Here is a 17,717-nt window from a genome sequence, read left to right on the forward strand (position 1 = left end):
TTGTAGTTGTGTTGCTTGTTCGAGCCCAGGTAGGAGCGAGGAGAGGGACGGAAGCTATACTGTTACACTGGCAATACTAAAGTGCCTATAAGAACATCCAATAGTCAAAGGTTAATGAAATACAAATGGTATAGAGGGAAATAGTCCTATAATTCCTATAATAACTACAACCTAAAACTTCTTACCTGGGAATATTGAAGACTCATGTTAAAAGGAACCACCAGCTTTCATATGTTCTCATGTTCTGAGCAAGGAACTTAAACGTTAGCTTTCTTACATTTACTTTCTTCTCGAACACTTTGTTTTTGCATTATTTAAACCAAATTGAACATGTTTCATTATTTACTTGAGGCTAAATTGTTTTTATTTATGTATTATATTAAGTTAAAATAAGTGTTCATTCAGTATTGTTGTAATTGTCATTATTACAAATACATTTGTTTTTAAATTGTCCGATTAATCGGTATCGGCTTTTTTTGTCCTCCAATAATCGGTATCGGCGTTGAAAAATAATAATCGGTCAACCTCTAGTTAGGTGTTATTGGGTTGGGGTGAGGTGAGGGGTTATTGGGTTGTGATGTTGGCGAGGTGTTACTGAGTTGTGATAGTGATGAGGGGTGAGGTATTATTGAGTTGTGATGTTGATGAGGTGTTATTGGGTTGTGAGGTTGAGGGGTTCTTGGGTTGTGAGTTTGATAAGGTGTTATTGGGTTGTGATGTTGATGAGTTGTTATTGGGTTGTGATGTTGATGAGGTGTTATTGGGTTGTGATGTTGATGAGGTGTTATTGGGTTGTGATGTTGAGGTGTTATTGAATTGTGATGGTGATGTTGATGAGGTGTTATTGGGTTGTGAGGTTGAGGGGTTCTTGGGTTGTGAGTTTGATGTTGATGAGGTGTTATTGGGTTGTGGTGTTGATGAGGTGTTATTGGGTTGTGATGGTGATGTTGATGAGGTGTTATTGGGTTGTGATGTTGATGATGGGTTATTGGGTTGTGATGTTGATGAGGGGTTATTGGGTTGTGATGTTGATGAGGTGTTATTGGGTTGTGATGGTGATGTTGATGAGGTGTTATTGGGTTGTGATGGTGATGTTGATGAGGGGTTATTGGGTTGTGATGTTGATGAGCGGTTATTGGGTTGTGATGTTGATGAGGGGTTATTGGGTTGTGATGTTGATGATTGGTTATTGGGTTGTGATGGTGATGAGGGGTTATTGGGTTGTGATGGTGATGAGGGGTTATTGGGTTGTGATGTTGATGAGGGGTTATTGGGTTGTGATGTTAATGAGGGGTTATTGGGTTGTGATGGTGATGAGGAGTTATTGGGTTGTGATGTTGATGATTGGTTATTGGGTTGTGATGGTGATGAGGGGTTATTGGGTTGTGATGGTGATGAGGGGTTATTGGGTTGTGATGGTGATGAGGGGTTATTGGGTTGTGATGGTGATGAGGGGTTATTGGGTTGTGATGTTGATGAGGGGTTATTGGGTTGTGATGGTGATGAGGGGTTATTGGGTTGTGATGGTGATGAGGGGTTATTGGGTTGTGATGGTGATGAGGGGTTATTGGGTTGTGATGGTGATGAGGGGTTATTGGGTTGTGATGGTGATGAGGGGTTATTGGGTTGTGATGGTGATGAGGGGTTATTGGGTTGTGATGGTGATGAGGGGTTATTGGGTTGTGATGGTGATGAGGGGTTATTGGGTTGTGATGGTGATGAGGGGTTATTGGGTTGTGATGTTAATGAGGGGTTATTGGGTGTTGATGTTGATGAGGTGTTATTGGGTTGTGATGTTGATGAGGGGTTATTGGGTTGTGATGGTGATGAGGGGTTATTGGGTTGTGATGGTGATGAGGGGTTATTGGGTTGTGATGGTGATGGTGATGAGGGGTTATTGGGTTGTGATGGTGATGAGGGGTTATTGGGTTGTGATGGTGATGAGGGGTTATTGGGTTGTGATGTTGATGAGGGGTTATTGGGTTGTGATGTTGATGAGGGGTGAGGTGTTTTTGGGTTGTGATGGTGATGAGGGGTTGTGATGTTGATGAGGTGTTATTGGGTTGTGATGTTGATGATGTGTTAGTGGGTTGTGATGGTGATGAGGGGTTGTGATGTTGGTGAAGTGTTTTTGGGTTGTGAATAGAGGTCGACCGATTATCATTTTTCAACGCCGATACCGATTATTGGAGGACAAAAAAGCCGGTATCGATTAATCGGACGATTTTTTTGTAATAATGACAATTGCAACAGTACTGAATGAACAATGAACACTTTTATTTTAACTTAATATAACATATATGGGCTTTTGGATGGGTGTTCTTATTAAGGTGATTCCACAGGTCGGTGGTATTTTTTTATTTAGCTGTTGCTGACCCCATGCTTACATCTTCATCACAAATAAGACACCTTGCTTTCCCTGGTGCCAATTCCATGTAATAGTCCCACACTGGTGCTCTGCTTTTCTCTGCCATCTGTAAAACACACACACAGCTCTGAAGTGAGAATGATACTGAAGAATCTGCTTAGGAGACAAATACTCTCAACTGTTTGAATAACAATAGAGTTTAAGTTGCCTGTGATGAATGTTGAAACCAAAAACTGTCATTTCTACATGCAGGAAATCCTATTTTAATAATGGACATGGTAAGAATTGACTACCAAAGTGCGAGTCATAATTCCCATGACACCTTCTAGCAAAATCTGAAAAGCGGTTCCTTCATTCATTTATTCCATAGGATATTTTTAGATTCACTTAAAATAAGGTCTGTTTCGTGTAGGCTTACACCACCGTGTCAATTTTATAACTGTGTAGATATCCATAGGACAAGGTAACTCTGATCAATATTAGCTAAATATAAGCGAATATCTTTTTTTTTTTTGTAGAGTGGATTTATGAAAATATTTTGACAAACGTTACCTTATCCTAGTATCCTAGTTTACACGGGTACCAAAACACCAAGGTGGTTTAAGCCTGCACCCTAACCTGCACGAAACACAGACCTTATTGGAAGTAGATCAAGACATTCTCTATGGAAGACATGAACAGAGGCGGTTTAAGCCTGCACGAAACACAGACCTTATCTGAAGTAGATCAAGACATTCTCTATGGAAGACATGAACAGAGGTGGTTTAAGCACGAAACACAGACCTTATTTGAAGTAGATCAAGACAATCTCTATGGAAGACATGAACAGAGGCGGTTTAAGTCTGCACGAAACACAGACCTTATTTGAAGTAGATCAAGACGTTCTCTATGGAAAACAGGAACGGTAAAATAACGAAGGAACGAACCCCTTTCAAGTTCAGCCGCAAGTTATTACAGGAATTATAACGCGTCGACTATTTCTCTCTAAACCATATACCTTTGACTATTACGAGCCTGCTGCTGCCTACTACCCCTCAGTCAGACTTCTCTATCAAATTATAGACTAAACACAGAAATACGAGCCTTAGGTCAAATCCGGAAACTATCACCTCAAAAACAAAACGTTCCCCCGTTCCGTATTTTATCTAACGGGTGGCATCCATGAGTCTAAATATTCCTGTTACATTGCACAACCTTCAATGTATGTCATAATTACGTAAAATTCTGGCAAATTAGTTCGCAAAGAGCCAGGCGGCCCAAACTGTTGCATATACCCCGACTCTGCGTGCAATGAACGCAAGAGAAGTGACACAATTTCACCTGGTTAATATTGCCGATTTTTAAAATATATTTAGAATTTTTTTAATGCCAAATTCAGCGCCCAAAAATACAGATTTCCGAGTGTTATGAAAACCTGAAATCGGCCATTCCGATGAATCGGTCGACCTCTAGTTGTGATGTTGATGAGGTGTTATTGGGTTGTGATGGTGATGAGGGGTGAGGTGGTATTGGGTTGTATGTTGGTGAGGAGTGAGGTGTTATTTTGTTGTGATGTTGGTGAGGGGTGAGGTGTTTTTGTGTTGTGATGTTGATGTTGATGAGGTGTTATTGGGTTGTGATTGTGATGAGGGGTGAGGTGTTATTGGGTTGTTATGTTGGTGAGGTGTTATTGGGTTGTGATGGTGATGTTGATGAGGTGTTATTGGGTTGTGATGGTGATGAGGGGTGAGGTGTTTTTGTGTTGTGATGTTGATGAGGTGTTTTTGTGTTGTGATGTTGATGAGGTGTTATTGGGTTGTGATGTTGATGAGGTGTTATTGGGTTGTGATGTTGATGAGGTGTTATTGTGTTGTGATGTTGATGAGGTGTTATTGGGTTGTGATGTTGATGAGGTGTTATTGGGTTGTGATGTTGATGAGGTGTTATTGGGTTGTGATGTTGATGAGGTGTTATTGGGTTGTGATGTTGATGAGGTGTTATTGGGTTGTGATGTTGATGAGGTGTTATTGGGTTGTGATGTTGATGAGGTGTTATTGGGTTGTGATGTTGATGAGGTGTTATTGGGTTGTGATGTTATTGTGTTGGGATGGTGATGAGGGGTGGGGTGGGGTGTTTTTGGGGTTGTGATTGTAATGAGGGGTGAGGTGTTATTGGGTTGTGATGTTGATGAGGGGTGAGGGGTTGTTATGTTGGTGAGGGGTAATTGGGTTGTCATTGTAATGAGGGTTGAGGTGTTATTGGGTTGTGATGTTAATGAGGTGTTATTGGGTTGTGATGTTGATGAGGTGTTATTGGGATGTGATGTTGATGAGGTGTTATTGGGATGTGATGTTGATGAGGTGTTATTGGGTTGTGATGAGGGGTGAGGGACCCCACTTTCACCTCCGCAGCTTTTGACTGTCACTCTTTGAGTACCTGCATTCCCACTGCACAGTGCACTCACACATACAGGTCACAGTGATGGCACTCCCATCTGACAATCACACCTGGAGTGCTAGAATGGAGAGGAAGGGGGATAGGGGGAGCGATGAAGAAAATAGCAGCATTCAATATGTATGGTGTGAAACGTGTTCACTTAATTAAAGACACGTGGGAGTAATCCACCCAACTCTGCCAACAATCTGAAGTCAAATATCCACCCGGGTGTTACTGAAAGAGCCATGCCAAAACACTGATCCCCTGTTGATGGAAATGACAGCCAACAACAAGTGTTGCATACTGTAAAGGGTTTACAGTCTAGCTAAGTAACAGGTGTTTGGTGTGCAGAGAGAATGGGGTGGTCTATGACTGGTCCCCATGGTCGGGGTGAGATGAGCTTTGGTGTGACTCAGTCTGCCTGTCTCTCGAACTGCCTCCCCAATGGCCCCCTATTCCCTATACAGTGCACTACTTCTGATCAGAGCCCTATAGGCACTATTGGGGATAGGTGGCATTTAGGATTCAGCCTCTGTCTGTTCTGTGTTGGTTTCATTAGAGAGCTTTCTCTCTCTCTGGGCTTGCAGGGCCAAAGATCACCTTATCGACTCTGTTGCACTCTACCCCTCTCTCTCTCCCTCCATCTCCCTCTGAGTCCATCTGTTTCTGCCTGGGCTTTGAACCCCTTTCACTCAGCCTCTCTCGTTCATTCTCAGTTGAATTGGCCTCTTTGTTTTGGTCTTTTCACTTCCTGTTGGAATGGAATGAAATTAAGCAAGCAAACACCATTGTTTTTACTGCCCAGCCTCAATTGTTGAGTGTGAACCGATGCAACAGCTAAGTTAGCATACATTTGGTTCTGGAAAGTTACCATAGCGCCTAAGAAACGTCAGATATTTCAGATTTGACATTTGACATTCAGACTATTTTCATGGTCTGAAAATGAACAGAATTCAGACCCTTTGCTATGAGACTCGAAATTGAGCTCCGGTGTAACCTGTTTCCATTGATCATCCTTGAGATGTTTCTACTTGGTAAATTCAATTGATTGGACATGATTTGGAAAGGAACACACCTGTCTATATAGTGCAGTTGACAGTGCATGTCAGTGCAAAAACCAAGCCATGAGGTCGAAGAATTGTCCATAGAGCTCCGAGATAGGATTGTGTTGAGGCACAAATCTGGGGAAGGGTACCAAAACATTTCTGCAGCATTGAAGGTTCCCAAGAACAAATTGGCCTCCATCATTATTAAATGGAAGAAGTTTGGATCCACCAAGACTGTTCCTAGAGTTGACTGCCTGGCCAAACTGAACAATCAGAGGAGAAGGCCCTTGGTCAGGAAGATGACCAAGAACCCGATGGTCACTCTGACAGAGTTCCTCTGTGTAGGCTCAGAGAACCTTCCCGAAGGACAACCATCTCTGCAGCACTCTACCAATCAGGCCTTTATGGTAGAGTGGCCAGAAGGAATCCACTCCTCAGTAAAATGCAGTTGGAGTTTGCCAAAAGGCACCTAAAGGGCTCTGACCATGAGAAACAAGATTGTCTGGTCTGATGAAACCAATATTGAACTATTTTTCCTGAATGCCAAGCATCATGTCTGGATGAAACCTGGCACCATCCCTATGGTGGAGCATGGTGGTGGCAGCATCATGCTGTGGGGATGCTGTAACGTAACAAAATGTGGGGAAAGTCAAGGGATCTGATTACTTTCCGAATGCACTGTAGGACAACATCCTGTTGGACATCAGGTAGCCTATTGGTTAGAGATTTGGGCCAGTAACCGAAAGGTTGTGAGCTAGAATCCCTGAGCCAACAAGGTGGAAAATATGTCGATGCGCTCTTGAGCAAGGCACTTAACCCTAATTGATCCAGGGTTGCCGTTGATAATGGCTGACCCTAGCTGTGACCCCACTCTCAGGTTGTCTCAGGGGGAGTTGTGATATGCAAAAAAACACTTTTCCAATGAAATAGGACAAATATTAACAGCAACCAAAGAATGATATTACATTCGTTATTGTTAAATAATACAGCCAGAGTTTAACTGATCGCATTCTTTATCATACCTCAATTCCTCTCTGTTGTCCTTGTTTTTCATCTAGGTGTTTCCTGTGCGCTAAATTTCCGTGCCTGCAATCGTCTCTTTCTCACGACAGTTGTTCATCCTTGCACACTGAATTGTACCTGTGAAAGTGGAAGGCAGGAAACAGAGGCAGGGCAAACTGAACAGAGAGACCAAACAACCTTGTTTGTCTGGAGGAACCATGAAAATGTTTCCCTCGGGGCTGTGAAACAAACACTGAGAACTGTTTCTCTCAGAAGAGACACAACAGCATCGCAAATAATCAAAAGGTTAGCAGTAGCACTCGCAGAGACTCATGATTTCCCTCTGGTCTTCTCGTTTAACGCCTCTGAATTCTACAGATGTTTTTTGGGAATGTTTAAGAAAGTGAAGAGTCTGGGAGAAGCTTCATTAGAGCAGCCAGACTAACTGCAGACAGAGGTGGAAGTGTTTTCTGCAGCAGCACAGCTCTAAGTGCAGACGGTGTGCCCCACAGTATAGTGTAACCCTAACGACCACGCTGAAGAAGTACAGAATGTGGACAAACAGATGCACCGGCCAGTCCACACTGTTATAGAACGCTAATACTATTCTAGACACAAGTCAAATCTGAAACAGTACAAATCTCAGTGCTAGGGCCTGGCTAGAGAGGATTGGGGACTTGGAAGAGAGCTGGGTTTTTTAGATCCTTAGCTGACCTTTTTCTCCGTTCACTAACTAAAAGTCGTTGCTGTACCAACTCTCTGTGGACACCTCCCAGACAGAAACACCCCTTTCTGCCAGGCAGTACAGCCACAAGTGCAGAGTGTCTCTCCAGCTAAATGTACAGAGTCATTTTATTTCCCTCTGCACGTGCAAGATGTTTCTCCTTATGACACATGACAGCAGACCGTGCACTGGCTGACTGGCTGACAGGCTCACACTCAAACCAAACACAGACTATCATATGCGCCGGGTTGGTACGTGTGAGTGGGGGGGGGGGGGGGTTCTTTCAGGCAGGGCTGTGGTGAGACTTAGAAACCTTTCTTGGTTAGTAAACTCAGGTAATGACCTGTCTCTGTCTGGCTACATGGTGCACAGTGACCCCCTTAACCTTTCATGAGAAAGACACACTCCTCTCCTCCCTCCATCACACTTCAGGCACATCCTTTCCTTCGCTCAGTGTGCTTTTTATTTTTCCTAGGCTATCTTTTATTGTTCAGTGTTGCCTACAGTCCTGTTTTTGTTGTTTCTCTTTGCTGTAGGAACCCACTGCAGTATGTGAACATGGGCCTAATGAAATATTAATCAACACTGCAGTCTAAGTGTCCATTCGCTGTAGTCACATGGTTTATCAAGGTTATGTGTGACAGGGTCTGTCTGACAGGGAAACATTGTCAACTCTCTCTTCCTTCTTTATCTAAAGTGAATTTAATCACACCCTCCAGACAGTCCCTCCAGACACTGTGCTGAGCTCCACGAGTCTGCTAGATCCAGCCCACTGATCTTAGTATGCGCTGTGAATGGAGAGTGGGTTACCTTTGATGCAGGAATACATTGAAAGGTTTCCTTCAATTACTGCAAATGACATCGAATCAAAGGGGATTTGTGAAGCGCAGTGGACGGACGGCTTGTATACAAGTATGAAATATCACACTGTGATATATTCGCATTTCAGTAAAGAAAGGCTAAATGTTAATTCATGCTAAGGACTTTACATAAGTATGCATAGCACAATATGTAACCACGCCAACATGAGGACATCAGTCTGTTACCAAGACAACAGCTCTGGATAAGCAATTTGCGCAAGGATGAGGCAAGGACTTGATGTGACTAAGAGTAGCTGTTTCTTCATATCCTATAATCTAGATCTCTACATCAGCAATATTTGTGTTACGTCTGAGACGTCATTATGTTTATTTAATGTTTACATTCAAGATGAACCTAAATCATGCACATTCTCAACAATAAAAGGAAATTGGGTGAGACTTCATTTTGAGAGAGCATGCCTTTTGTTTGAGCATTTTGTCTCTGTAAAGTTGTTGGCATCATTCAGAGGTGTGATATTTTGCGTCTCAACTCTGGCAGTGAGTCAACCTCCTGATGAAAGCATTTCCCATTGATTCGTCATAGCTGGTGTCACACTCAGAGAAGTTCCTACCGGAAACACACGCTGCCCTCAGCCCTTCACATCAGCAGCAGGACCAATCCTTCCTTTGTGTGATTGCTTGATTCCCATTTCACAGCGATTTGATCCATTTCTCCATGCTCTCTTAATGCCACATGAGAAGAAGCACCAAGTTTCCACATGCATAGCGGTCTGCATGGTGAGACGGATATTTGTGTGTGTGTGTGACTGTGACTCATGAAGCTATTGGCTGTCATTGAGAGAGACAGGTGGAGAAAAGGTGACTAATGGATTGCTAGGAGAAGAAGGGAAGTGTGAAGGCAGTGCTGATACACTTCCATTTCCTGTAGTGCATCACTCAGTAAGATACGACAACAGTAATGCAATGGATGGGAGAAAATTACCTTGAAATGTCAGCTACCTTCTGTCTCAGTGAAGCACTCTGCAGGGGTAACATAAGCAGCGAGATACGTGTATATGCTGTCGAGGATGTATTAAATAACGTGGTTGTCACTCCAACTGCAGCTGTGTGTGTAGCTAGGTTGTCTACTTAACCTTACCGCTGACTGTCTGTCTGTCTCTCTGTTCACAGTGGCCCTGCAGCTACCGGAGGGCCTGCAGATGTTTGCCTGTGTCATCGCTGACATCATCGAGAGGTAGGTACATCTCACACTCGCACCACTCACTGGTGTGTTTAATAAGTGGCAAGTGCAAGTATCACTCATGCACATTTAAAAAATAAAACGGATAATTTTATCCATTTGTTGTTAGCTAAAAACATTGATGCTTGTCCCTGAAACAGACCCCCTTGACTTTGTTGTGTGGAAGTTTTGGTGGTTTTAGGTGGGTGGGTGAGTGGGTGAGCAGTCGTCATCCTTGCTGAAGTTGAAGTTGATCTGTGAAGTGTGAACTTGAGCCGGCATGGCCACTCTCTAGTCATTAAGCCAGCCAGTGTTATCATCATTCCCTACCCGCCGCAGCCAGCTCATATCTGTGCCTCAGCAGAAAATTAGACACGATTTCCTCCGCGGACCGAGCGGCTATCAACACTTCACTCATTCACGGTTGGAGGAGAGCACAGCCATTATTCTTGTTAATTACATCTCGCTACAGTCTGCATAGGCCCCTATTGCACACAAACACTCCATCACACAGACACACTCACACAAACTGATGCTGGAGCACAAACCTTCCCACAGTTTGGAGTTCCTCTGCATCAGTGGTTTTTATCATTTGTCTTGTATACGCAGAGCTTTGGCCTACGTCGTTTGTGCAACATTGATAAATTGTTCATAACAAAAGCAGTAATCCACTTTAATGTAGACCTAAAACATGTATTTAAATTGTTGAAAGAGGAGCTCTGTGTGTTGTTTCCTTCATCTTCTCATTCCACCCCTCTCTGCCTCTCTCTCTCTCTGCTGGGACGACTGTAAGGGTTCTCTAAGAAGATTGCTGCATCACTCCACATCCAAAGTGGATTCCTTTCCTAGGTGAACAGTATGTTCAATACTAATGAGGTTAGTTGATAGAAGTGAAGGATAGCGAGCTAGGGAAGGGAAGCTTCCGCATGGTTTTCAGTCAGAGCACATATTAGATTTCAGACTGGAAACGTTGTTCTTGGTGTCCTCATATGAAGCCATGCCTGTCGTACCACAGTTATGGACCGTTGAGAAACAGGAACAGGGCTGAAAGCTTTGACTTTCTCCCTGTCCCTCTCTTCCTGCAACGTTCTGCTCTCCTCCTCCTCTACCCAGTACCCCCTTTCCTTTTAACCCCTCTCCATCGCCCCACTATCGCCACGCCTTTCTCATTCTGTCTAATCTCTCCTTCACTCCCTGTACGGCCATCTCCCCTCCTCTCTCTCTGGCTACGAGGCGAATGGGGATTGAGTGAGCGAGGCAGAGGGAGAGTGGTGGCGATAGGGGCCATGTCTTATCAGCAGCGCTGCTATCAGTAGAACAACTGCCTCTCTCTCGTATCTGGGCTTAAACCAACCCCTTATACACTGTGTCCATCCCAGAGTCCTCTAAATGAATGACACCCCATCACCTTCGACCATCTCAGCCCATTTCAGCTAATGAGCGCAATTAACGGCAGATAATTGTCTTCCTCACCTCTCTAACACCTCTTCCTCCCCCTCCTCTCCTGCATGTCTCACCCCATCCAGATCCTACAGACGAGGGAGCAGTTCCCTCTGTCAACAGTTGTTGTTGTTTGGTTCTTCTCTTCTTTCTGTATAAATAAATCAGCAGCCTCATTTGACTCCCAGGTCACAGTATTTCACTGTGTTCCAATGATCAGGCTAAGTGTTACATGAAGGCAGAGTACATCTAGAGAATGGGCTTGGCCCCTGAATAGGGGATCTAGCTACAGAGGGATTGTTGGACAGTTGGTGTCCCTGGTCACCATGCTGTATCTGACTACTCACCCTTCTCGTTCTGTGGGGTCAGCAGAGGGTTCTGTCAGATGTAGATGTTTAGTGACTAGTAAGATCCTGGCTCCATCTCACCCACTGTGATCGCCAGGCAGTCCGTGTGTGGTGTGGGGACTGGGGAGTGGCCTGGGCTGAGGTCCATGTCAGTGTGGGGATGAAGGGGCTAAGCTGTGGGTAAGGAGCTTGGGTGGGATGGACAGCTATAAGCCCTAATGAGAGCAAGCTGCTCTGAATTCTAGCCCTTGCTAGTTAATACACATCAACTGTGGGGGGGAACGCACGCACACAGGTGCACACACACACAGGTGCACACACACACAGGTGCACACACACACACAGGTGCACACAAACACAAGGACAAAGACACAGACACACGTGTGCGCAATAGGCAGAGACTGGCTCCTCCAGTACATAGACTCAGCACAGTGCTCAGTGCTCACATACAGCCAGAGAGAACACCTACACAAGGGGACAGAGGTGCTCATAAAAGAAGCAATGTACTTACATGTTTCACACTGAAACAAAGACAATACTAGGCCTGTATAAGCTGCTCTCATTTTCAACAATACAGTATATGTCTGTATAGCCACACTCAGGCCTACCAATAGAGAATTGTCTCCTACTTAGAATATGTGGCTATCTGTTCCACACAGGCATCTGTAAGCATACTCTCTCCCACAGAGAAGTAGAGAGACTGCACCACGCTTCCACTGATCATTTAGAATGTCTCCCACAAGCAGGCCTGTTCTGTTCTTTAAAGAGGCTTTGATAGGCCCACAAAGAACTTAGTAAACCTTGTAAAGGTCTGCTGTAATGGCTCCAGTTGAAGAGGCACGCTCTGACTTCACACTGTATCCTCTGCTTGCCTGTAAGACAGCTACACACGGCATGAATCCCAAATGGCACCATATTCCCTAAATAGTGCGCTACTTTTGACCAGGGCCCTAAATAGTGTACTACTTTTGACCAGGGCCCTAAATAGTGTACTACTTTTGACCAGGGCCCTAAATAATGTACTACTTTTGACCAGGGCCCTAAATAGTGTACTACTTTTGACCAGGGCCCTAAATAGTGCACTAAGTTTGACCAGGTCCCTAAATAGTGTACTACTTTTGACCAGGGCCCTAAATAGTGCACTAAGTTTGACTAGGGCCCTAAATTGTGTACTACTTTTGACCAGGGCCCTAAATAGTGTACTACTTTTGACCAGGGCCCTAAATAGTGTACTACTTTTGACCAGGGCCCTAAATAGTGTACTACTTTTGACCAGGGCCCTAAATAGTGTACTACTTTTGACCAGGGCCCTAAATAGTGTACTACTTTTGACCAGGGCCCTAAATAGTGCACTAAGTTTGACCAGGGCCCTAAATAGTGCACTAAGTTTGACCAGGGCCCTAAATAGTGCACTAAGTTTGACCAGGGCCCTAAATAGTGCACTAAGTTTGACCAGGGCCCTAAATAGTGCACTAAGTTTGACCAGGGCCCTAATAGTGTACTACTTTTGACCAGGGCCTTAAATAGTGCACTACTTTTGACCAGGGCCCTAAATAGTGTACTACTTTTGACCAGGGCCCTAAATAGTGTACTACTTTTGACCAGGGCCCTAAATAGTGTACTACTTTTGACCAGGGCCCTAAATAGTGTACTACTTTTGACTAGGGCCCTAAATAGTGCACTACTTTTGACCAGGGACCTAAATAGTGCACTACTTTGACCAGGGCCCATAGGACACTATGTAGGGGCTAGGGTGCCATTTGGTGCAGCAGGTCTCTTGATAACTGATAAAGCCATTCAAAGAGACTTAAGACATAACTCAACTTTCACAACAAGTAAACAGAGATATGAACACAGCCGAGGTAAAATTGATCAGAACAACAGAAAGAATCCCTAACTTGGACAGGCGTGTGATGGTGTGTGTTGTCATCCCGCCATATGTTTCATTGCCTTTGATGCCACACCAGCTATCTTCACCGCAGCCTTGAATGATACTCTGATGCCACACCAGCTATCTTCACCGCAGCCTTGAATGATACTCTGATGCCACACCAGCTATCTTCACCGCAGCCTTGAATGATACTCTGATGCCACACCAGCTATCTTCACCGCAGCCTTGAATGATACTCTGATGCCACACCAGCTATCTTCACCGCAGCCTTGAATGATACTCTGATGCCACACCAGCTATCTTCACCGCAGCCTTGAATGATACTCTGATGCCACACCCGCTATCTTCACCGCAGCCTTGAATGATACTCTGATGCCACACCAGCTATCTTCACCGCAGCCTTGAATGATACTCTGATGCCACACCAGCTATCTTCACCGCAGCCTTGAATGATACTCTGATGCCACACCAGCTATCTTCACCGCAGCCTTGAATGATACTCTGATGAACTTCCCTTTAATATTTACTGTGCTGTTCTGGGAGTGGAGACCCAGGGCTTGAGTTGTAGCCATCCCAGTCATCCATGACCTAATCCTGGAGACTGGGAAGGAGAGCGAAGCAGGGAGGGAGCAGAGGAAGGCAGGGAAATACAGGGATGGGGGGGTGGCAGTAACATTTAATGTCCTCTGTCATCGGCTCTCTGGCAAGGAAGAGATGGGCCTCTCCTCCACACAGAGAGATATTGACTTGTGACATAACTAGGATCTTGTACTTGGGGGTGAAGGTACATGACGTGAGAGCATTATGTAACAGAGAGCCCTATTCAATGACTCACACACTCACACACATAACTGTGTTCACAGTATGAATCACAGAGGAGGTCATTTGTATATTTTGGCTTTTCAAACATAGATTTGTCACGGTGCCGGCCCAGGAGAATGATTTGTAATAAATGTAGTGGTTAGAAATTCTGGCTATTTTCATGTCAGCACGCCTCTTAGATCAACAGCCTCATCAGTTGAATGTCATGTCAGATGAAACACAGGCAGTGATTGACCTGCCACTGTGTCCATGGCAGCAGAGTGAATGAAATGGGAGATCAGAGCCTTATTTCTCTCTCGCACACAAACACAGCAGGGGCTCTCTGTCTCAGACCTTTCTGGTCACTCTCCATCGTCCCTCTGGACCTCATCCTGGGACATCATCAGCCAGAGGCGGATTCATTTCACATACTTTCACTCATTTCAGTCTGCAGTAACGTGTGTGAGCAGCAGAAGCGACCTCGGCCCACAGCCTTCCATGGTAAATGTCAGCCCTGCCTTCATAGAGGAAGACTGGCAGGAGCCTCCTTGTCCTTGCCTCACCACTCGCACCCCAGCCTCTCCATTCCTCCCACAGCACAGCTGAGCAGTAGGTAGCGGGAGCCCGGGTGTGACAGTGTGTCCCGGCCTTCTGTCCCCACCAATTACATAAGAAGCTCACACTGGGTGTAGAGAGCAGCAGGGCCCCCATTTTGCACACGCGCACACACACACACACACACACACACACACACAGGGCATCTCTCTGACTAATGAGCTCTCCTGCTTGGCAGCCCCCTCACTATCCTCCTAAATTCCAACCACATCTGTCTCAGGACTCTAAGAGGAGGCAGTAAGACACAAACATCCAGACACACCTGGGCCAGACGGCTACAGTGGGCCAGACGGCTACAGTGGGCCAGACGGCTACAGTGGGCCAGACGGCTGCAGTGGGCCAGACGGCTGCAGTGGACCAGACGGCTGCAGTGGACCAGACGGCTGCAGTGGACCAGACGGCTGCAGTGGACCAGACGGCTGCAGTGGACCAGACGGCTGCAGTGGGCCAGACGGCTACAGTGGACCAGACGGCTACAGTGGACCAGACGGCTACAGTGGGCCAGACGGATGCAGTGGGCCAGATGGATGCAGTGGACCAGACAGCTACAGTGGACCAGACGGATGCAGTGGACCAGACGGATGCAGTGGGCCAGACGGATGCAGTGGGCCAGACGGATGCAGCGGGCCAGACGGGTACAGTGGGCCAGACGGCTACAGTGGGCCAGACGGATGCAGTGGACCAGACGGCTACAGTGGGCCAGACGGATGCAGTGGGCCAGACGGATGCAGTGGACCAGACGGATGCAGTGGACCAGACGGCTACAGTGGGCCAGACGGATGCAGTGGGCCAGACGGATGCAGTGGACCAGACGGCTACAGTGGACCAGACGGATGCAGTGGACCAGACGGATGCAGTGGACCAGACGGCTACAGTGGGCGAGACGGATGCAGTGGGCCAGACGGATGCAGTGGGCCAGACGGATGCAGTGGGCCAGACGGCTACAGTGGACCAGACGGATGCAGTGGACCAGACGGATGCAGTGGACCAGACGGATGCAGTGGACCAGACGGATGCAGTGGACCAGACAGCTACAGTGGACCAGACAGCTGCAGTATGTCCGACCCACTCCCCTCCCAACGACCAGATAGTTTACCAGTGCTATTTCAGGTTTAGTGAGAAGTCTCTTGAGTGCTTGACATTACGAGGTGGAAAGAGATCCTCCCACACCTGTGTGCCTCTTTGTCCCATATCCCAGTCATCACAACCCTGGAGAACCACGACCTATAGATCACTCTGTTATATTGGCCAACCTAAATCACCACTCTGCCTGGAGGATGGCTGCTGGTGATGTACTGGCTCTCATATAATGCCTTTGAAGACACCTGGGAAATTGCTTGACCTGTCTGGAAGATACAGTCGATGCACTCCAAAGATAAAGCATCATATAGACTTTGCCGTCGTCCCTCCCGGCTGTCTGTATGTCCAGGGGGACAAGTTGATGGGCTTTATAGAGAGACCGAAAGGCTGGCGGTCTGCCCTTTCTCTCCTTCACACTGCCTGGGTGCATCCCAAATGGTAAGCTATACCCTATAGTGCACTACTTTTGTCCAGGGCCCTATGGAACTTGGTCATATGTAGTGCCCTATAAAGGGAATAGGGTTTCATTTAGGGGCGGCGCCTAAATGAAAAATGAGCTAGTGAGCAGCTGAGGACAGAAAGTCGAGATGCACTGAACACTACAGTATGTAATTACTGTGGGAGACACAGGGAGTGGTTTTCACTTGATCTTGGTTATTTACGTAATGAAATAAAGTTCCCCGTTCTTCCGTCCGTCCGTCTGTCTGGCCAGCGTTGTGTGTGTGTGAGAGATATGGAGTGGTCAGTGCTCTGCTCGGGAAGGTTTCATCCCACTACCCACTCTCTCCTATTTCACTGCTCTATCACTAACTCAGACCAGGCATAGTCACTTTCATTTAGGACCAGCCGTACATTCCAGCCCCACCACATGCAGATATAATTGAACACAGAGAGCGATGCATAATATTACCTGCAATTTCAAAGGGAAACATGAATATGTGTGGACATATTCTCATGCACATTTAAAAATGAGCTCTGGGCTTTTATGATGTTATTTTGGAGTGAATGCAGGCAGTTGACAGCCATTTCAATGTGAGCGAAATGGAAATGGGCTAATTCTGTTTTTAAATAATAGAAAACCAGAGTGCAATGTATTTACATGTTCAGAAACCATTGGTTGAAAATGGACGCACTGCAACAGAATGTTAATATCTCTGAACTAGGTCTAATATCTCTGAACTAGGTCTAATATCTCTGAACTAGGCCTAATATCTCTGAACTAGGCCTAATATCTCTGAACTAGATCTAATATCTCTGAACTAGGTCTATCTCTGAACTAGGTCTAATATCTCTGAACTATGCCTAATATCTCTGAACTAGGCCTAATATCTCTGAACTAGGCCTAATATCTCTGAACTAGGCCTAATATCTCTGAACTAGGCCTAATATCTCTGAACTAGGCCTAATATCTCTGAACTAGGTCTAATATCTCTGAACTAGGTCTAATATCTCTGAACTAGGTCTAATATCTCTGAACTAGATCTAATATCTCTGAACTAGGTCTAATATCTCTGAACTAGGCCTAATATCTCTGAACTAGATCTAATATCTCTGAACTAGGTCTAATATCTCTGAACTAGGCCTAATATCTCTGAACTAGGCCTAATATCTCTGAACTAGGCCTAATTTCTCTGATCGTTAATGCTGTACACAGAGTTTACAGAACATTAGGAACACCTAGTCTTTCCATGACATAGACTTACCAGGTAAATCCAGGTAAAAACTATGATATCTTATTGATGTCAGGTTGCCTAGTGGTTAGAGCATTGGGCCAGTAACCGAAAGGTTGCTAGATTGAATCCCCGAGCTGACAAGGTAAACATCTGTCGTTCTGCCCCTGAACAAGGCAGTTAGCCCACTGTTCCTAGGCCGTCCGTCATTGAAATAAGAATTTGATCTTAACTGACTTGGCTAGTTAAATAAATAAATACAATTAAGTCCACTTCAA

General features: G+C 45.4%; 1 protein-coding gene across 2 annotated transcripts in view; it reads left to right on the plus strand.

Annotated features, from left to right (window-relative positions):
* LOC110507778 (2-(3-amino-3-carboxypropyl)histidine synthase subunit 1) overlaps positions 1–17,717 on the plus strand; it is a 136,610-nt gene that overhangs the window by 3,165 nt on the left and 115,728 nt on the right. For both annotated transcript variants that reach the window (XM_036964879.2, XM_036964880.2), the window contains exon 3: positions 9,547–9,610. In XM_036964879.2, the coding sequence (XP_036820774.1) occupies positions 9,547–9,610 (64 nt within the window). The remainder of the gene's footprint in view (positions 1–9,546; positions 9,611–17,717) is intronic.

The sequence above is a fragment of the Oncorhynchus mykiss genome, chromosome 27 (genome assembly GCF_057628025.1).
Source record: "Oncorhynchus mykiss isolate SJ-2025 chromosome 27, ASM5762802v1, whole genome shotgun sequence".
Lineage (NCBI taxonomy): Eukaryota > Metazoa > Chordata > Actinopteri > Salmoniformes > Salmonidae > Oncorhynchus > Oncorhynchus mykiss.